This window comes from Tympanuchus pallidicinctus, unplaced genomic scaffold (genome assembly GCF_026119805.1).
Source record: "Tympanuchus pallidicinctus isolate F22 unplaced genomic scaffold, pur_lepc_1.0 scaffold35, whole genome shotgun sequence".
NCBI lineage: Eukaryota > Metazoa > Chordata > Aves > Galliformes > Phasianidae > Tympanuchus > Tympanuchus pallidicinctus.
Window position 1 is genome coordinate 288,244 of NW_026294753.1, and position 21,115 is coordinate 309,358.

Here is a 21,115-nt window from a genome sequence, read left to right on the forward strand (position 1 = left end):
ACGTAAACAGACAAACCATTAATGGGCTCTTGTGCTCTCTGGTGCCCATCGTCAGATGAAATGGTTTGGAGACAGTGAGCCTGGCTGCTGTGCCAGGGCCTGGAGGGGTCAATCCTCGAATACCCGCTGCCTTTGTTCTTTGGTTGCCACATCTGCCAGGGGGTGATGGGGCTGGAAAGCCTATTGCCCAGTTTAAGAGTAAGAAATACAGTGAAGCAAAGACATACGAGGGATGTGGTCAGCTAGGAAAGTTGCTGGCTTCTCATTTGCCATAGAACAAGCATGTCTGATAGCGTGGGCTGTGTAAATGTAGATTCTTTATCAATATACACATAATATTTCACAGGAGAGTGGATTGGATGGAAAAGGACATGAAAAATGACATTTTAGTTCTGATAATGTAGAAATGCCTTGATTTGATGTGGCATTTGACTTTTTCCAATTTCTTTTGCTCACATTTTCTCTTTAAAAAAACTTTTTAGTTTTATATCTACATTTCCAATAAACACATTTATTATGTTTGTATAAATGTCACACTGCAATGAGCTGAAATGACCAAATCAAAATGAATCAGACCCTGAGTCATATCCATGTCAGTGAGCCAGAAGAAGGCGATGGATTCCTGCGAGAAAAAGGAAATCCGACCATGATGTCAGGACACTTCCAAATTTCTGCTAGAGCCCAGTCAGATGGCATTTTAAATATTGGATTTTCCATAGGAAGAAAGCACAGTGTTTGTGGTCCTGGACCGTAAATGGTTCCTAGAGAGAGTCTGGCGATGCGGTTGAGTTGCGCCAGTTGGCCATGGAGGCAGCGAGCAAGGAGAGGGCCTGCGGAGGGACGAGCAGCCAAATCCTGAGTAGTTTACTGTTGAGTTGTATTTCATTCTAAACAAACCTGGTAGCTATAGTAAACACAGCTTTCTTGCCCTCGAGCAACCAGGAAACGCCTCTGTTTAGTAAAATACTCAGTTTTGTCTTTTATTTTTTTCTTTTTTTCTTTTTCAGGCTTGCTTTCGTGTTCCCATGTGTTTCCAGGCCTCCAGTTTTCAAATATTCAGAGAAATAGTGACCAAAGCAGCCATTTAGTCAAAGCTCCAATTCTCATGTTTCATCCCCATGATGTTTCTATATCAGTTATGGGGAGTGGAGGAGCTCTTCCTGGCCTGCTTCACTATCAGAAAGGATATTTAATGCACCACTATTGTACTGCAGTAGTGATATTTGCAGTGAAGGAATTGGTGCAAAGCACAAAACAGATTATGGAAATGGTGAAAAACTGCGGAGAGACGAATGGCTTTAAATACAACCCTTTTGACAAGTCAAGATCAAAAGAAGTACTGTTTATCCTTTAAGCTGCAAATGGCTGGCAAATATCCTTCTGCTCTGATGCTGTAAATAGTAAGTGCTGTTTACGACTAGTCGGTGTTTATGTATTTTATGGGTCACATTTATTTCAGAGGGATCATTTTTTATTTGCTGTGCTAACCTTGCCCACATCCCCTGGGGCCAAGTCGCCTCCTGGGCGCTATTCCCAGCTCTGATGTTGGCCACCTGCAAGGGTTGGGCAGCTCGTGCCCTGCCTCCAGGCCCCAGATTCTGCACCGGCGGTATTGGCCTGGCCCAGAGGGTCGTAGCTGCTCTGCTGAATTGCCTGGATGGAGCAGCAATGTAAGACTTGTAAAAGTTGAAGGTCACTGTGAATGCGGCCCATTTTCTCCAGCGAATGAGCGAACATACCAAGGCAAACCGTACAAAAGGACCGTGGCACGAAGGCAAGTGGTAAAGTCTGCAGCCTGGTCTAAGAAGAGCTGTGTAACATAATTCTCAATGGCAGTGGTGTTACAAACCACTGGCAGACAGAGGGATGAGGGAGATCCTTGGCTGCTGTCCATGAAGTGTCTGGTCTGATGGATGGGCACCTAGACAGAAAGCCAAAGGCAACGAAAGGCTTTGGGCTGATGAGTGGCCACACTTGTCATCTTCCCTCATTCTGGGCCAACCGCTGGGGACAACATCGCAGTGACTTCGTTCGACTGATGCGAATAATTACTTTAATGAACTGTCTGCAGGAAAGCTAAAGAAAAACACGTCTTGTAATGATGTTTGATTAATGCTATTATCATGGCAGCTGTCCCAAGCTCTAAGTCTGATCCTGGATGGTTTGTAGGTGCCACTCAAAGCAGCAGGAATGAAGGCAGCAAGACAGCCAGGCAGGGCAGTGTGGTCCCTGCGTTGTGCAAGGCAGTCTGCAGTGACAGAGTCCTGGAGAGCTGCCACACACCCATCACCCAGGGTTCCCTCAGCTGCTCCAAAGCGGCTCAGCACATGGGCTTGAATCAGCCTGAGGATGTGCCAGGGAATTCTGCCAAGTTGCTGTCTTTGCTCTCTTCAAGGTCTATTTATGCTCTCTTAAGGACATCAGAAGACTCTTGGGACAGAGGAGACCTTTCCGTAATGGTGAATGCCACAACTGGATCTGCCTGATTTTGAGTGCTGTTGTTCCTGTTGCATTATGCATGTTTTTTGCCAAGTTTACTCTCTATGACTATTTGTAGAACCAGAGTTTCTTTGTCAAAGTCTCTGACAATATTTCTGGATTTCTGGGGCTGCCCATACGGGTTTCCTTCACTGGAAAACATTCCTGATCACTGGACAGGTTTGTCACAACTGCAAGGCTGGGAGTGGTGCATGGGAGGGCTTCCAGCACCTCTCTTGAGTTTGCAGCATTGATTCAGCAAGACCAGCTCAAGGCTGAGGGAAAGAGCCTCAAGAAAAACCAAAGAAAACCAATAAAACAAATACTTCCACAATGAAGGAGGCTACATTTGATCAATAAAACAGATACTTCTGCAGTGACAGTGAGCACAACCTTGTCTCTTCTGGCCGTGAGGACTGCCTGCAGGCAGTCTTTATAGACACAGGTAGGGGCTGATGGTTGGACTAGATGACCTTAGTGGTCTTTCCAGCCTTAATCATTCTATGATTTGTGTGGACAATTAGAGGCATTTCTTGCAGCCTTGAGTACTGAGTCTGGTTTTGAAGCAGACCAGGATCGCACTCAACCGTTTTGCAGTTTCTCTCCCTTCTCTATGTCCGTGATTATTGCAAAAGTTGTTTCATTTTTATTTACGCTTCAGTTTCCCTTTTTGTGGCATAGGGAGAGCAGTGACGTATGTTAGGTTTAGTTTCTTCTTTTAGAGCAGACTGAGGCACGTCACCAACTGAAGGCAATGGCATGAGGATGCCTACAGAAGAACAATAAATTGAACCCAAGAGAAGTGTCCAATGCAACGTGAAAGACAATACAGACATATTTCTACTCATGTGAAACACTTTTCCAGCAAGTTTCTTAATTTCCTCTCTGCAAAAGGGGAAGCGGGAGTAGTGTAAACAAAACCCAAACAAAAAAAGTCCTGTTTCAGGTCAGATGAGGGAAATCACAATCAGACGGGGAATCTGATGGATATCTTGACTCCTAGAGCACATCTGCCTCCACAAGATGCTGCTTCTAAAGGAGGTCCTGTCCCTCTCACACCTAACTGTCAGCGCTGACATCATCTGCCCAATCTTCTGTTTGTATCAAAGAATTGCTGCTCATTTTTCCTCTGCGCTGAAAAAAAAAAATTAAAGAAAAAGAGGAAGTGTACAGCAGCATTAAGCACATGAATGTGAATTGGTTCTCAACCTATTTTGGAGAGTCACATCAGTAAATCAATTTAAAGGAGAGAAAACCGTGTAAGAGTAACATATTAAAAAGAGTCTTTTATCAGACTCAGGACTGGCATTGATAGTGCCATCGTGTGGCTTCTTAGAAAGCTTGTGACACCTCACGCTTGGTTTGTGTTGGCTGAATCTTCTAACATTTCAGAAAACCCAAACGATTTCCTGTCTAGAACTCAGATCCCAACCTGGCTGGAAACTCGCAATAAATCTATACATTTTATCAGGTTTCATGGTTTTCTGAGTCAGGCTTTCACAGGGAACGATTCTGAGCCCAACAGAGGAAATACTGAATGAAGCAGAGAGATCATTGAGCTTGCTAAGAGCTATGAAACATCAGGTTCATTGCAAAGATCAGGTGTGTACCTGAGGGCTCAACTCCACATTGTCTTTGTAACCTGCCCCATCTCTGCAGGTGGTGTGTTGAGCCTATTTTGATTGGACTTGATGATCTTAGTGGTCTTTTCCAATCTTAACGAGTCTATGGTTCTATTTTAGCTACTTTGGTTAAAATACAGAATGGAATTTGAACCACTTAAAGAAATTAAGAAAAGGATTTTTAACACTGTTCAGTTAGAGATGAGGGATGGATGCTGTCCACTGGGATCTAGACTGACTTGAGCAGAGAACCTCATGAGGTTCAACAAATGCAAGGGCAAGGTCTGCGCCTGGGATGAGGAAACCCCTGCTACCAATATGGACTGGGGAATGAAGGGATTGAGTGCAGCCTTGCTGAAAAAGACTGGGGAGTACAGGTGGATGGGAAGTTGGACATGAACCAGCAATGAATTCTTGCAGCCCAGAAAGCCAACCATAACCTGGGCTGCATCCAAAGCAGCATGGGCAGCAGGTCAGGGAGGTGATGCTGCCCTTCCATTCTGTGCTGGTGAGGTCTCATCTGGAGAACTGCATCCAGATGTGGAGTCTTAAGTACAGGAGAGACAGGGAGCTGTTGGAGCGTGAGCAGAGGAGGGCAACAAAAAGGATCCAAGAGGTGGAACACCTCTGTATGGAGACAGGCTGAGAGAGTGGGGCTGTGCAGGTGGAGAGGAGAAGGCTCTGAGGAGACTTGAGAGCAACCTTCAGTATCTAAAGGGGAGTGACAGGAAAGAAGGGGAGAGCAGAGCTGTGGTGATAGAAAAAGGGGAAATGGTTTCAAGCTCAAAGATTTAAGTTAGATGTAAGGAAAAAGCCTTTTACAGTGGGGGCAGTGGCACAGGTTGCCCAGAGATGTGGTGGTGCCCATCCATGGAGGCTTTCAAGGCGAGGTTGGATCAGGCGCTGGGCAGCCTGCTGGAGCTGAGCACGGCCCTGCTCACTGCGGGCAGTCGCACCAGGTGCCCTTGGAGCTCCTTCCAGCTCTAAGGATTCTATGATTCTATGATCACACTGATCACATCAACGTTCAGCCTGGTTTTCAGGAGTACAACAAGGAAATCACTGCTTTTCAACAATGAAAAGCAGCTCAAGTATACGGTCAACATCACTATCATTACCATCTCTTTTAGTCATCAAATGAAAAGAACATCGGCAAATCATTCATTGAAGTTTCAGAGCTGATCAAGAATCCTAGGCATTTTTTTACAGTGTCAGTGATGTTGGAATAGTTGTTTCTGAGCAGATTACACTTTCAAAAAGCAGGGATCCATCCAAAAAAGTAAGCAGATGCTAAATTCCATCTACCAGTTATCAGCAACATCATTCACCATCATTTACACAGACTAACCTGTGCAGTCACCACGGGTCATGGATGTGCCAACCCTTCAGAAATCAGACAGTAAAAGATTAAAGCTGTTAACAGGTTTTTTATTATTGAAACTCGTTCGTCAAGTCACAGTCAAAGCCAAAAAAAGAAAAAATAATTAAAAAAAAGCAAACTCTTGGGTATAACATGGAAGAGCAACGCTGTCACAATTCCAGCATGCTGGAGTACAAACTCAATCATGATCATAAGCAGATCGAATGAGAGTGTGTTGCTGAGAACTTCATTCTTTTGCTAACTCCTTTCCCTTAGGTCCTCATTAAAAGATGCTAGTAAGCATACTATACTTTAGGGTTGGGCTACCTCAGAAAGCAGAAAAAAGGTTATTGCTTGTTTTTCCACTCATTCTACTTCTTAAATGCCTCAGCTGCTGGGTTAGAGATGTAAGACAGATAAGAAACAGCATCCTGCTGGGGTAAATAAGCCTACCAAGGGATCCAGGCCAAATGCCTGGCAGATGTCAGAGCCCAGTGATGGGAACCTCTAAGATGCCTGGTGCCAAGTTTATTAAAATCAGCACTGCAACTCAGTAGTACCAGCTCAAAACTGCCAGTGTGGAATGAGACACCAGCTCCAGTGGTTCGTCACTGCTCTTCATAGGCTCATAAAGTGAGCTAGAGTGCAACAAGCTTGATGTTGCTGTAAAGTAAGGGCTTCTCAGTGAGGCTGAGTATCTGACAGAAGGGGTAGGAGGCTCCAACAGCAGAACTCTGTCTTCTCTCCACGAGTAGAGCTTAGACTGCTACGTAGGGTGGTGGGCATTCCTTGGAAGGCAACTCCAAGGCTTCCTCATAAGATGGCAGCAAAGCCTGAAAGAGAAGACCAATAGTCATGCTTTGGATAAATGAAAGGGTTCCAAATGGCCTTGGTCTTGAATATGTTTCTCTTCCTCAAGTATCTCAGATTTTTGGAAGGTCTTAAATATCCCTTCATGGTGTCAGAGCAGTTGGATGCTATACTGGAGATCATCAGTAATCTACATAAGGACATTCATTAAAATGAAGAGTGATGCATCAAATCTCTTAGACACTGATCCAGCAAAGTGAGACGAACTTAATTTCTGGCACGGAAACAAAAGTTGATCTGAAATTAAAAGCAAGCCTTCAAGCCAGAGATTAAGAGAGATATATTCCCATTTATTTACTTTGCCCAAAGTCTGAGTATCACCTTCCTTGCAAGTACATTGTCTTTGTAAGTTTTTACAAAAGATTAAATTTAAAGGAATTTTATGTAATTGGGAACTGATTATTACTAGCTGTTAATGCACATTTGAAGTGTTGAAGTGTCTCTCATACCTCCAAAGCAGCAAGCGCAAGGATCATCAAGCATCTCACCATCTGAACCACGACCTTTCATGGCACAGACCTAAAGCAACCTTTACTCACCTTCTCAACTGCCTTCGGATCAACTTTCACCTCCTCTCTCTTACTGGCTTTAATATACTTAAAGCAGCTCAGGACGCATTTGAACATATAGGCCTGAAAAGGAAAGGGAAAGGGAAGCCTTGGCACTGCAAGTCAACAAGAGCATTTCTATGCTCTTGCCATCATCCTACCACCATCCTTCTCTTCAGGTGAAAGCCTTGAGGTTAGCCTGACACCACACATTCCAAGGCCTTAAATCAGTCTGTCCTGTTGGAGGGGTGCAACTCCATCTGCTCAGAGCAGTGAAGTCAGTATGACTGTAGGCACACGCTTGAAGCTGCTGAGTGCCCAGTGTCACCATGCAGGAAAGGAAAGCATTAATTTTCTTGTTTTTCTTCTGAGAAGGCTACTAAGTCTGGGTGTCTCAGAACACATGGATGGGCACAACATCCATCTCCCAGGGATCCAAGGCCCCCTTGTCGACCAGGACTGACCTCAAAGGACGGCTCATTCAAGAAAACCTCGTGTTTCCATTCACTTTGCTTTTCTGACAGGTCTGCCTCGCGCCTCGTGGCGTTGCACAATGTGGTAAACAGAGATTTTCTGAGAAAAGGGGACCAATTGACAGACTGCGGTGCAAGAAAATAAGCAAGGCCTGTGAAACATACCATATGAAATAAATATTTTCCCTGCACTGCGCACTGAGGCGAAGTCATGTGCCTCTTGTTTTTATTGGCGTAAGGCTGTACTTCAAAAACAGCTGGCATTTTCTAAGGAACACAGGGAGTTGTATGTCCCCAGAACAAGCCCTGTAGCTTAGGATTTCCCAGAACAATGAGGACTGTTTGCCTTGACACAAAGCCAAGACAAAGAATGAGAACAAGGAACGGAGTATCTGAGTTGAAGGAATCTGTCTCTCAAATAGGATTATGAAGAGGAGGAGGTAAAGTCACGCTTTGACCGCCTCCAGGGAGCACTGCAAACACCTTCCCATTCCAAAAGCCTCTTCATATAGAAGAGCAAACATGCAATACACTGAAGCTATCGTACTATCTGTACAAAAAACCCCACTCAACTCCTAAATAATCCTCGAATAAATTTTTAAAAATTACGGTAATTAAATATATATATATATATTTACGTATATTTTATTTGATTTTTTTATAGCTAGTCCTGTAGGAAATTCAGACCAACTGATCTGCCAAGTCACACTGCCAGCTGGGTTGCAGAGTTACCTCCATTCTCACTGCTCAGTTTATGCAAACATTAAGATATGCTGGAGTCACATCTGCAGTTCATCACACAGGTCTCTCCATTCCATGCTGTTTTTCAGGCCACCTGGGAAGAGTCTAGATAAAAAAACGCTTTCCAGCTAACAAGTGGCAATTGTCACTGTGCAGAATCTGCTCTCTACCTGAAGAGATGCAGTTTTCTTTTTGAAACCCTGTGGTGAAAAATCTGTTCTCTGATTCATTGAAGCAAGAAGAAGAGAAACCATCTCACTGTGCAGGAAGTCTTGTATGATGCAGTTTTAGAAGATGTAAGCAGAACCCAGTAGCTCATTGCTTTTAATTAAGTTTCAGGACATCTGACTGCATAACTCTGTTTGCATCAGTGCAGACACAGCAGCTTACCCAAGTGGAAGATCCAACCTGCTGCTTAACGATTTCATTGATCAATAGCAGAAGTTTCCTATAATTTGTTTTCAAACATCCTTTTAGAGATGAATGGCCAGTCACAGTTCTTGAACACAGGGAGAGCTTTCTTTATAACTCACACCCTCAGAATCATAAGAGTGATCTGATTATCAGACCCTCACTGAGGCATAGCTCCTATTGCACTCAAGAGGAGACCCAAGCAGCTTTCTATGGCTCTGGCAGATTTGAGAGAGAAGTAAAAACCACCTCCTCCTATCCCTCGTGCAGCAAAGCTTTCTTTCTTCCCTCACGTCTCACCACACTCCACAGCCATTTACCTTCAAGAAGAGGACAGCAATGAATGCAACAGTGAAGGTGACCATCACTTTGGCATATTCCTCTGTTGGTAACTTCTCCAGGGCTGGCATAAAGCCCTGTGAAAAGAGGGAGAGGGTCTCAGTCAAACACTTGCCCCTCCGCCAGGGTCACGCAATGTGCTCATCGCCTACCCTGTTGTCTGCAGACTTGAGGCTGAGGTATGTGGGCACCTCCATGTAGGAGCTGCAGAGGGTCAGGATGCTCAGGCAGAAGTCCAGCAGCTGCAGAGCGAGGAAAGGGGTCTTCAGGTGTTCCTTCTGTGCAGACAAATAGCAAGGGACAGGGTTTGGTTATGACTATAAGACCTTATAGATTTTCCCTACTTACATAGGCTTGTGCTTCGTCATCATTTACAACCTAAGTTATCTGGGGATTGGGGCTCAATGTTATTTAAGGTTTCTTCCAACTTCAGCCATTCTATGATTTAATTCATTTATACAAACCATAATATTGGGCAAACCATCTTGCTGGGTTGGTTTCTACCAGTTCCTCTGGCGAAGTCTCTAGCTGTTGCAGTGATGTTCCTGACTTATCTCACAGATATATCCCCAGAGCCCTGAGCAGAAAGTAAAACCAACAGGAAAAGTCCCGGATGTGGGAAACCCGATTTTGTCCCAGCTGTCCCCAGTTGCCGTTGCGGACCTTCTAACTCCCAAGAATTGCAGACACTGTAGGAACAGCTTTGCCATAAAAAGCCATCCCACAAAGAGCAAAGAGCATTCTGACATAAGCTGTTACCTACTGTGTGTCTGAGGGATGACACTGAAACCATGGCTGGGACTTGGATGTAGGAGCTGAACATTGTGAGGAGGCTGAGGAGAAAGTCCATGACTTGTAGAGCAAGGAACGGGATCAGGAGGCGTTCCCTCTTCTGTGAGAAAAATCAGTGTGAGTTATTTCTGTTCCGAATGGGAGAATGAGCCCAAGCATCAGTACCTAAAATTACATGTGTTAAGGTACTACAAGAACAAAACCTCTCCTGGAATTTCTGCATCTGATTCTAGATATTGTGATGACCATGGTAGCTTCAGCAACGGTGAAGGGCAACAACATTGATTTTAATTCTTTTTCTCACTCCGCACTTAGAGTTTTTGTGAACTTTCACTACATGACCTTGATGTTTGATGTGATCAAATCAGTTTCCATTAGTTGTTCAGCATCTCCAAGCTTTCTGCTGCAAAGAAAGTTAGGTTCCCAGATCAGCATATGGTCATTTCTCCCCCAGAAATAGGAAGGGAATCCTCGTGTAGGGGGAGTTATGGTTTCCCTCCAAGGTCTGACCTACACAAGAGTATGGAAATGAGGCAATAGAGCAACCAAAATTTACAAATAAGAGTATTTCCATCCCACAGCACAACAAATAACCTTGTTTTAAACGTCACTCAGTCTTGGTGAGGCTGGCATCATTGTGGTCATGCCTCAGCACTCAGCATCCTCTAGTCCCCAGTACCAGAGAGCCCACAGCAAGCAGCTTAATGACATGTGTGGAGAACGTACCTTCACCACCCCAAAGAGGAGGTTGAAGCTGATGACGAACAGCATGATGATCAACAGGAAACTGGTGGTGACATCAGCTGGAAGTGACAACATTAATTTCACATTACTAAAAGCTGGAGCCTAATGTCCACCTCCCGCATTCAGGCACATGGGATTGAAGTTTTAAATTTCCTGGGCTACAATATTCAAGTAAAACAAAATGAAAAGAGGCAGTGAAGTTTTAAGCAATGATCAACAACTCTGGTCAGGAAATTATTTTGAGACTCAGATAAGCTGATCAACAGCAACAGCTGTGGAGAGATCTATGAGATACTCAAGCAAGGAAGAAGATTCAACCACCCAACAGTGGCATGGAGCACAGAGCTGCAGGGTGAAATACCTTGCCTCCATCCGCTCTCCGTAGTTGAGAATGCAACACACTCCTTATAAAAAATAGATGTGTGAGGAGAAACAAGGGCCTTTGCTTGTACTTATGTCTTGTTAAATAAATACTGAATTTATTTCTTTTTTTAGCCACAACATAATGAGAACTGAAACATGGAAGGAGACTTAGGAAACAGCAAAGAAAGGAAACCGAAGCCCAGTATCTCAACCTTTGCAGACAGTCCTAGACCCACTAAGCCCCAGCCGCCTGAGGCCACTTTCCCTGATTCTCCTTCCAAAACCACCCATCAGAGAGATCTTATCCCTTTAGCAGGACGTTTCCACAGATTCAGACAAGGCAGCTGCATTTTTCTGCCTCTCTCAGTCTGGCTTCATGCTTTGAGCTTGCTAATTAATTGGACTACTGGCCATTGCCTCTGCTGACTAATTGCCCAGATGAACTTTCCAATTAATCTACAGAGTATCTGTGGGAGCACAGGGCCTGTTGGAAAGGTAAAGTGCCACCTGAAATGTCCCAGCAGGGCTGGCAGAGTGCTGAGGTGCCTTCCAGGACCAGAATTAATGGGGTCCATGAGGCTGGAGCCTCTCAAAACCATGGTAGACCCCACAGCTGGGATCGATGTGACTTACAGGCCCTTTCCATGCCCATGTCCATGGCTGAAAAATGTAAGAAAGTGTTTTTTAAGTCCCTTATCTCCGTGCTTAGCTGGCTTCTATAAGATGAATGTTTGACTGTTGTACATAAGGGGCCTCAGAAAATGGCTCAATATAGGACTAAACTGTAATTTAGGACAAAGCTGTAAGTTAATCTTTCTTAAAGAAAAGATCCAATACCTTCTGTGAGAACAAAATTTAGTTGTTGCTCAAGTTTATAATACGTGAGTTTGGGGGAAGGAGAGCTCAAATACCTTAGCAGGTTTTGCACTGTGTGTCCATTGGCAGTTTTTATACAATAGCTTTTCCAGTTTTCTGTAGCGGGAATAGACCCAGGACCGAGCTCTGGAACAGGTTGTCCAGATTGGTGGTGGAGTCTCCTTCTCTGGGGATATTCAAACCCCCTTGGACGTGATTGTGGGAAATGTGCTTTAGGTGACCCTGCTTGAAGCAAAGGATTTGCACTGGGGGATCCCAAGTCGTCCCTTCTAATCTCTTCTGTGATTTTTTGATTCTCGTAACAAGCCTGAAATGAGCTGTGTGCCAGAGATCCCAGGAATTTCATGAGAAAGAGCTCATATGTGCTATGAAGTAAATACCATTTCCCTTGGGTTGGTGATATCACCAGAATGGAGCCATATGGCAGAGCCTCTGTAGAGCTGTGCTGGACATCTGCACTGCCAGCAAGAAATGCCAAAGAGTTCATGCCAACCAAATAAGCCCTCCCAGCAAACAGAAAAGCAGAGAATTTATTTACCAAACGTCTATATTTGGTTAACTTCACATCAGGATTTATGTCCTGTATGTAGCCAGGAGGGACTTTGAGTGACTTGTAATATTTTTGATGAATGTCAAGAAACTCCTGTTTTATGGCCCAATAAACTGGTTTGGGAAATGCGAGCAGGGCTCGTTATGCTCTGGTTTAACAGAGCATAGAGATATAAACTGGTTCTTCCAAATTGCAACTGAATGTCCCAAAATGCCACACGGCCATTTGTCTCCTGTTCCTTCTGCCTGAACAGATTAATCTTGTTCTATTTCTTAAACATCAGGTGGTAAAGTTAGACTTGCTTTAGACCAGTTAACATCCTGACATTGACCCCAATATGAGTCATCTTCAAAGGTTCAGAATGAATAGAGAAGATATTGGATATTCTTCCTGTTTTAATGTTATATTTTTAGTAGATTTACTAATCTCTTGATGAACTTCTACTGAAAAGCAGCTTTCAGAGGTGTGCTCTTGGTGCTACCCTGCCTGCAGCATCTTATAAACCAAGGCAGCAAGGAGAGGCTGCTAGGAACAGAGCATTTCTCCTGAAGACTGCTGATCCTGCCACTCTTCCCATTGTCCCATCAATGACAAAAACAATCCCAGTTCTCCTTCTGGGTAGCTACACGTCGGTGAGCCTCACCTCTGAGCCTGGGAAGATTATGGAGCAGATTCTTCTGGAAGACATGTTAAGGCACATGAGGGATGAGCGGGTGATCTGAGATAGCCAGCACGGCTTCACCAGGGGAAGGTCGTGTCTGCCCAATCTGGTGGTCTTCTGTGGTGGAGTGACGACATTGGTGGACAAAGGAAGGGCAACTGATGCCACCTACCTGGACTTCTCCAAGGCCTCCAAGGACCCCCACCACATCCTAATTTCCAAATTGAAGAGCTATGGATTTGAAGGGTGGACTATTCTGTGGATAAGGAATTGGTTGGATGGTCCCAGGCAGAGGACGGTGGTCAACGACTCCATGTCCAGCTGGAGGTGTGACCAGTGATGTCCCCCAGGGGTCTGTCTTGGGGCTGGTGCTCTTTACAATCGTTACCAGGGATACAGATGATGGAATCAAGTGTATTCTCAGCAGATTGCTGATGACGGCAAGCAGAGTGGTGAAGCTGATACAGCAGAAGGAAGAGATGTCATCCAGAGGCACCTTGATAGATAGCCTCACATGAGGCTAATGAAGTTCAACAAAGCAAAGTGCAAGGTTTTGCAGCTGGGCTGTGGTAATCCCCAGTATGTATATAGACTGGGAGAAGAACTTGCCAGCATCTCTGCTGAAAAGGACTTGGTTTCCTGGTAGATGAAAAACTTAATGAGCCAGCAGCGTGCGCTTGCAGCCCAGAAGGCCCACGGTATCCTGGGCTGTGTGAGGAGTGGCAGCAGGGCAGGGAGAGGATTGTTCCCCTCTACTCTGCCCTTGTGAGGCCTCATCTGGAGTGCAGCATCCAAGTCTGGGGCCTCCAGCACAGGAAGGACGTGGAGCTTTTGCAGAGAGTTCAGAGGAGGGCCACAGATACGATCAGAGGGCTGGAGCCCCTGTGCTATGAAGACAGGCTGAGGGAGGTGGGTTTATTCAGTCTGGAGAAGAGAAGGCTGCTGGGAAACTTCATTATGGCCTTCCAGTATTTAAAGGGAGATTATAAACAGGAGGGAAATCAACCTTTTACGAGGACAGTGACAGGAGAAGGGGGAATGGTTTTAAACTTGAGGTCCCTTCCAACCCAAGCCATTCTGTGATTCTGTCATCTACAAATAGAGCAGCATATGCTGAGGACATCCGCAGAACCTCTCCCACATTGTTCTCCAGCTCTTCCATCTGGGTTCTGAAGTCAAACTGAACTTTTTATACTTCTTATCTGCCTTGCTTCCCTGCTTGTTTTTGGAAATAGAAGAGTTGCACTGTGTTTATTCCCAATATAATCAGAAAGTGCTCTCCATCTCCAGGCAGAGCCCTTTCAAATGCTTGGGAGAAGCAGCCAGGTGGAAGGGGGAAGCCCTGCAGAAAGCATTATCAAAAGCACTCGTCGTGCAAGTCAGGTATTGAGCTCCCTCCGACCCACACAGACTTTCCGACACTTTCTGTGCACTTCTGCAGCTTGGGAAAGGAAACAGTGGAAAAGCAGGAGATGGGCAAATCCTTGCTGCTGTGGGCTTTTTCTCCTATGCAGATCCTCATGACTTTGTAGGGTGAGACACCGCAGGGCGGAGGACTCAGATTTCCGCCTTTCTGAGCACAGAAGGGTTATCTCAGCCTGTGGTTTTACAGCAGAAAGTGACTAAGAAAGGGAAAAAGCACCCTGCATCTATTGTCCCCAACAGCTTCATGCAATTTTTTTTCTGGCTAAGTAAATTTTGAGGTTCGGGGAGCTGTTTTCTTTTAAATTTTTAAATTTTCTTTTAAATTTTTAAATTTTCTTTTTCTCACCCCATATGAGTAGGAATTCAATCAGTTGTGACAAATGTAATGCTTGCACTGCGTGTGAGATAGGGAACAACCTGGATGCTTCTTGCAGACAACTCGTGTTGTGCCAAAACCACCAGGGACGTGGGACAAAGGGGCTGGAGTTGGAAAGGCATTGTCATATCTGCCCAGGAAAGAGAGTCCCATCCCTGGAGGTGCTCAAGAAACGTGGAGGTTTGGCACTTGGAGATGTGGTCAGTGGCCACGCTGGGGCTGGGCTGGGGTTGGACGTGGTGATCTTAGTGGTCTTTACAAGCCTTAATAAAAGAGGAACCTAAAAGAAAGAGGAACCAGTGGAAGATCCCAGTGTTCCCTGCTCCCTTCCAGCATCCCGATCACCTACCAATTCTATAGTAATCCTTGCCCAGGTCTTTGCAGTAGCCCTTCCCACTCGCCACCTCCAGGGAATACTCGATCAGCAGCAAGATGCTCATCACCTAGGAGAACAAAGGCAAAAGGCACAATGCAACCCGCTGCTGACCAACCTGCTTTCCACAAATCTGTGTCCAAGGAGCACGCAGTGGCTGCAGCCCCTAAGAGCAGAGTGGCTCTCCAAAAGCATTTTGAAGTGCTAAAAGAAATGCAGTAAAAATTAAGGCCCTTCTGTAAGTCTTGCTGTACTCTTTGCTATATTCTTTCACTGACAAAAAAATCATTTTCCTTCTTTTATTTAATTGAGAAAATCTTCCAAATGTGTTTTTTTTTTTTTTTTCTTTTCTTTCTTTTTTTCTCTGCATTGAACCTAACTGGATTGATTTTCTCTCATTTCGCACCAAAGAAAATAAAAAATGGTGCAAACATGATTCCATCATCCCACTGAGTCCAGCACTGGGAGCACATATTCTTCATGCTTGAGACACTGACAAAAGGACCATCAGTGAAGAAGTCATTGGGAAGAGGTGAGTGAGGAAAAGTGTTTGTCTGCTCAGCACAGGGGTTGCCTGGAACCCCATGATGATGCAGGAAGGAAGTCTGTATCTGACACCACAATCAGCACAAAAGCTGCCAGAGGCTTCTGTGTTAAGACTCACTTAAAGAAGTGACGCAGGCAAGGAGGAAACTGAACTGTTGTGGTTGTGCTCCTGCTTGCAAACTTTGTGTATGGGCAACAGTGCAAAACAAGCAACTGCAGGAGATGAGAAAAAGCTTAACGGTTAAGCAAGCAGAAGAGATGATTTGTTCTTTCCATAGAGAGCTTAGGCTGCAGTAATGCATCATCATTTGCCTCCTGCACTACAGTAGGTATTGCAGCAAGAGAAAGAGGCATGGCTTTGCACTGGGCCAGAAATGAGGAAGCAAGGCTAGGAGGGCACTGCTATGTGGCAAACACAGGAACCAAATGCAGCCTCTCCCGGTGTCAGTGTTAGCTGGAGAAAACCAGAAACTATCCCCAGAACAAAATCCATCAACTTTCTTTGCCACGATCTGCAAGTGCTGTTTCCAGAAAAGCTGGAGGTCCTTGGAATCCTTCTTTTCTGATGAACACATGCTCTCCAAGAGATTTCTCTTTTCTTATTGCTGCTACTGGTCAAACTCCTCAAAGGGCAGCATGGGAAACTGAGAAAGAAACTGCTTTTTCATGTTTTCATTAATTGGAGAAAAGCATAAGATCTGAGTCCAAAGCATCCACACGTTTCCAGAAAGACAAGTGAATGAGAGGAGGAGATGGAATCCCAGATGAATTTACAGCCAGAGCCAAAGTTTCAGCACAAAAGACCATCCCCATTGCCTATCAGGGGAACAATAATAAAAAAAGACATTGAAATCCTTGCAAGTGTTGAAAAAACAACCAAAGGAATGGCAGTCCCATATCAGAGAGCCAAACCAAGCATAAGCGGGTTAGTGAGAAGACATTTTAAGTGAAACTTGGCTTTAAGTTTCCACTTATTTTGCATTAGATTTTGCATAGAAAGAATGAGCCACTGAACTGCGACGAGGTAAGAGGCAAAGCTCTGGGGGTCTGAGCTCTCAATCCCATGGGTAAGCCATGGCCAAGAGATCCCTCCATCACCCACCTCTGCGTTTGGCATCCCACTGCCTGGCCTGTGACAACCCCATTTATTTCTGCAGAGAACAGAAGGTAATTGAGGCCCTACAGTGGAGCTGAGAAGTTGGAGGAAGGTTGGTGACCATCGCCAAACACTGAAGGACAGAGGCATAGCGAGCCGCTAACCCAAAGCAGATAATCTGGGCAAGCAAAGGGTGTCTTGTAAGGCAGAAACTTAACAGCATGTTGCATGCAGCCCCCATTCCCTGGGGGGCATTTGCTGCAGGCGAGGTAGGGTTAAGCTGCTGCCAGAGGTTGTGTCAGGTACTTTTTCTTTGCTGAAATCTGTGCAGCTTGACTAATCTCCAAATTATTTATATGTGTGCACATGGCCTTGGTGTGACACGTGCTGCTTTTCTCACACCCAGGCTTTGCAAAGAGCCTGAAGCTGCAATGAGCAGGGGTCAGTGGGGACACAGATGTGCTTTGAGGGTTCCTGATCCTGTGCATGCAGGGTGGTGACACCTGGCACTGTGAGGTCGAATGGTGCCTCATGTAAGTGCTTTTCCTTCAGTGCTTCACCTCTTCTTACTTTAATTTAAAAGTGGCTGCTGTGGTTCAGAGCATTTTATCTTTTCCTTCCTGCTGCCTCTTTTTTCCTCTCTGTTCATGTGATACAGATGCTCTGGGAGGATGAGGGCAGTCACAGTCTGCTGGCAGCACAGTTCCATGCCAACACAAACCACGGCCACAGTGAGGGCTGGACCTGGGGAAAGTCCCAGAGATGGAGCTCTGCTCATGAAGTACCAAAGCTCAGCTGTGACAGGTCAACCCAATGAGATGCCACTTTCCAAGACCTTTGTCTCTAATTAAGGATGAGTGGCAAATGAACTGTAGCTTTTCTGCTTCTGCACAGAAGCAATAGCCAGGCTTTGCTCTTGAAGCTAAAACCAAGTAACTTCTAGTCTTTTCTCGTCAGTGAGCAGGAGGACAAATTCCTCCATGCTTCCTTTCTAAGTCACCACCCGATGCCTCTTGAAGCTTAGTTAATCACACAACTGTCCCCTCTTCATCCCCCTCCTTCTCCTTCCCCATTTGTTTGAGAACATCCACGTTTATTTCAGCTGTCTATGGAGAGATCAGCAGTAAGACAGATCTAATTTATAGGAGTACAAGATATCACCAGAAAGCCTGAGAGCTTTGTTTGACGGTGCTGCTATCACCCAGCATCACTATGATTCATCACTGGGACCTATAGCAATAATTTATATTGATACAAACGAACAGTATTGATGTGGCAAATCATCCATGTCACCACTGAGTTATAAATTCCTTTTCCCCTTTCCCTCCCTCTGCCAAGCTGCAGCAACATCATAAAAAGGCAGGGAAAAGGTAGGAAATATAAAATGTTGCTGCTATTCTTCTGTGTTATCTGTTAAAGCAGTATGACAAGACCATCTACTGCAAAATCCAATGGCAATCTCCTTCCTGAGAGCACAATGAAGCCTTACCCCAAGGCTCTGCCTTTTGCTGCTCAAACTCAAATGAAAGTCTTCAGCAGACTGGCAATGATTTTTGCAGTAACACATCTTCCACCTTATTGGAAATGAAGGTTTCCCTGTTGGCCATCAGCACCATGAGCTGATCTCATTCTCTTCCAGTAAAGGCTGGTGCAAATTAGGAATACCTACTGGCACCACAGTGAAACAATGGTTAGAAAAACGTGTTTCGTTTCGAAGCGTTTGGAGGAACACAAAGGAGGCTTTGTGATTGACCCTCACAGCTAGGAAAGATTACTTCCCTTTCTCTCCATGCTTCTGATTCTCCACTGGCACCAGGCAGCTTGCATCACATGCCATGCCTGTAGCTCTTTGTCATGCATTTCCTCCCTTTAATTTTGCCACTTCCTCTTCAAATCTTGGACGTGCTTCCTATGAGGGTCCCATTTCCAAGCAGGTCATGACCATCCCTCCACAATGGCTCTGTGTTTAATTGGTCATCAGAAATTGCTTCTGCTCTGCTGCAAACTCTCTGCTTTCATATGGTTCAGTTTTTGTCACTTGGGGTCATAAGACTGCACAAGAGATACAGCAACTTCCGTTTCTTTAAAACAGTGAGATTATGAGCTTTGAGTCTGTGCTGGGAAGATGAGAAGCCTGCCTGGGCTGTAAGCTAGACGCTCAAAAAGCAGAAGGCAAAGGAGGATATAAAATTGCAATCTCATCACATTTTGAGGCCCCCAAATGATTAAAAATTGGCATTGGAAACGCCATTGCAGCACCTGGCTTCCACATCGTGCCAGAAGGAAGCTCTGCTGTTCTGAGCTGGTGTGGGGCTGTCTTCTGTGATCATTAATGGCACAGACTGCACAGGGAGTGGTGGAATCAATGTCCCTGGAGGTGTTCGAGGGCCGTGGGGATGTGACACTGAGGGATGTGGTCAGGAGGCATGCTGAGGATGGGTTGAAGCTGGACTTGATGATCTATGATCGTCCCTTGCTGAGTGCTTTCACTTTATCCCACTGTCCAAATCAGCAACTCAACCCATCTCCAGTTTCTGCTGCCTTTCATTGCATGAGTTCAGTGCTCCATCAACGAATGCAGGGATGGCATTATGGGAGTCAAAGCTGTTATGTCACCTCATGCTGGACCCCAGTCTCAGCTTTATGTGAGCAAGAAGAGAACTGTGGCATAATGAGGGTGTGCCTGCTCCAGCTGCTCCAGAAACGCTGTGGGGACCATGACATTCCCATGCCCAGCACATCGTTGCAGCTGACAGTTCTCCTCACTCCACTTCTGTGCACAAAGATCAGATCCCTGTTAGATGTTATCTGTGTGCTCCCAATGTGTGACTGCACACACCCAGTGCAGCAGAAGGGATTATTTTAAGTGGGTCCTGCTGTGCAAGAAACCACATCCTCAGTATGACGTGAGGCCACCTGAAAGCACATCTCTGCAGCCTGAATGGGGGGAGAAACATCTCTGAATAGAGGAAGAAACGTCTGTGAATGTTCCCTGTGCTGCTCAGCTGCAACCAGCAGCTCCAGGCAGCTGCACCAAGTGCCTCTCTGCACAAGCAAGAGCTCCTGAATTGATTTGTAAGGGAAAGATCAGGAAGCTGAGGTGGTTTCCATGAGCTTCAATGGGTAGAGAGAGGGAATAACAGTTTAAAAAAAATACAACTGTAATAAATTTCTTCCTGCCCACTCCTCCCCACCCACCTAACCTCCCACTTTGCACATCCCCCTTAAACTATTTGTCTTTTGTTTTTGGCAAAACATGAAGGTCAGCGGTTAGGGAACTCCATGATCTGCAGTGCTCATACCTTCTGCAAGCATTTCCCCCTTGCTCCTTTCTTGTCTCCCTCTATCACCCATTGTGTCACTTACCATGTGAAAGATCCCCAGAGCAAGAGTTGCCGTCTTGATGTTGAAGAAGCAGCATTTTGGGGGCTTGGTTTGGGCAGTCATGTTGGGATCCCTCTGCTCTGCTGGGAGTTACAGCGGTTCAGTCTGCAGCAGCCACCTCACTGGAGAGCAGAGCGAGCAGTGCAGTTCAACTTCCTTCCTGGTCTATAAGTGTGTTTAGTCATCCACACGGTCACATGAGGTCTTTGATTTCTCAATAAGAAAGAAAGCAAAAGATAATATTGCTTTTCTAACAGATCTTTAATTGCTTTCACATCTCTGATGGCAAATGTGAGCACAAAACTGCTTCGGGCAGGTAGTGAGCAGGGTGTAGGGGAGCAGTGGGCTTTGTCCTAGAAAAACCATCAGGAATAAGAGCAGGGGGCCAAGAATGTCACCTTAAACTTGACCTACTGTTTTTGCAGTGAGGCATCCAAATTCCTGAGCATGAAGCATCTGATTTCTTGCCAGCAAAGACACCGCTCCCTGCAAGCACCGATCCTGAGCAGCACTGTTCTGTGGGGCTGCAGCAGTGGGGCCATCAGGGATGGGGTTCTTGGCCACCAGGCTGATGGATCTGCTCCTGGTTTGGGTAAGGAACATGAAGCAGCAATGAGACCTGAGCACAGGTGACAGCCATTGTGCAGTTTGTCCAGTGGAGGTGGAATCGTATTTTTATAGAATAAGAATCATTTGAGTTGGAAGGAACTTTCTAAGGCCATCCAGTCCAGCCCCCCTGCAATGAGCAGAGACACCTATGGCTTATCAAAGTGCTCAGAGCCTGGTCCAGCCTGACCTTGAATGTCTTCAGGAATGGAGTTTTGGCAATATCAAAGGTTTAATTTAAAGCTGGCAATGCAAACATCTGCACAGGCTTCCAGAGAACCTCTCCTGCCTGGAAGAGATGGACTGGAAGAATTCAGTATGGTTGAGTGGATGCTCGTGGAGGTTCTACAGTGATGAGCTCCTAACCATAGCTTTGTGCTGCAGTGGATCATAGAATCAAAGAATGATTTGGGTTAGAAGAGACCTTAAAGACCATTGAGTTCCAACCCCCTACTGCCTGCCACCACTCAAGCATAAATAA

The 21,115-nt window shown here is 45.4% G+C and overlaps 1 protein-coding gene across 2 annotated transcripts; it reads right to left on the reverse strand.

The window, feature by feature from the left end:
* Window positions 1-5,507: 5,507 nt before the first annotated feature.
* On the reverse strand, window positions 5,508-20,251 carry LAPTM5 (lysosomal protein transmembrane 5). Of its 2 annotated transcripts, XM_052699097.1 has the most exons (8): window positions 20,011-20,204; window positions 14,979-15,072; window positions 10,361-10,437; window positions 9,606-9,734; window positions 8,995-9,120; window positions 8,824-8,919; window positions 6,870-6,962; window positions 5,508-6,293 (listed from the first exon to the last, which is right to left on the reverse strand). In XM_052699097.1, the coding sequence occupies exons 1-8, from the start codon at window positions 20,089-20,091 to the stop codon at window positions 6,219-6,221; spliced, it is 771 nt and encodes a 256-aa protein (XP_052555057.1). In that variant the 5' UTR covers window positions 20,092-20,204; the 3' UTR covers window positions 5,508-6,218. The 2 variants fall into 2 exon arrangements, with proteins under 2 accessions (XP_052555057.1, XP_052555058.1); XM_052699098.1 differs by lacking the exon at window positions 6,870-6,962 and having other exon boundaries at window positions 20,011-20,251.
* Window positions 20,252-21,115: the final 864 nt, after the last annotated feature.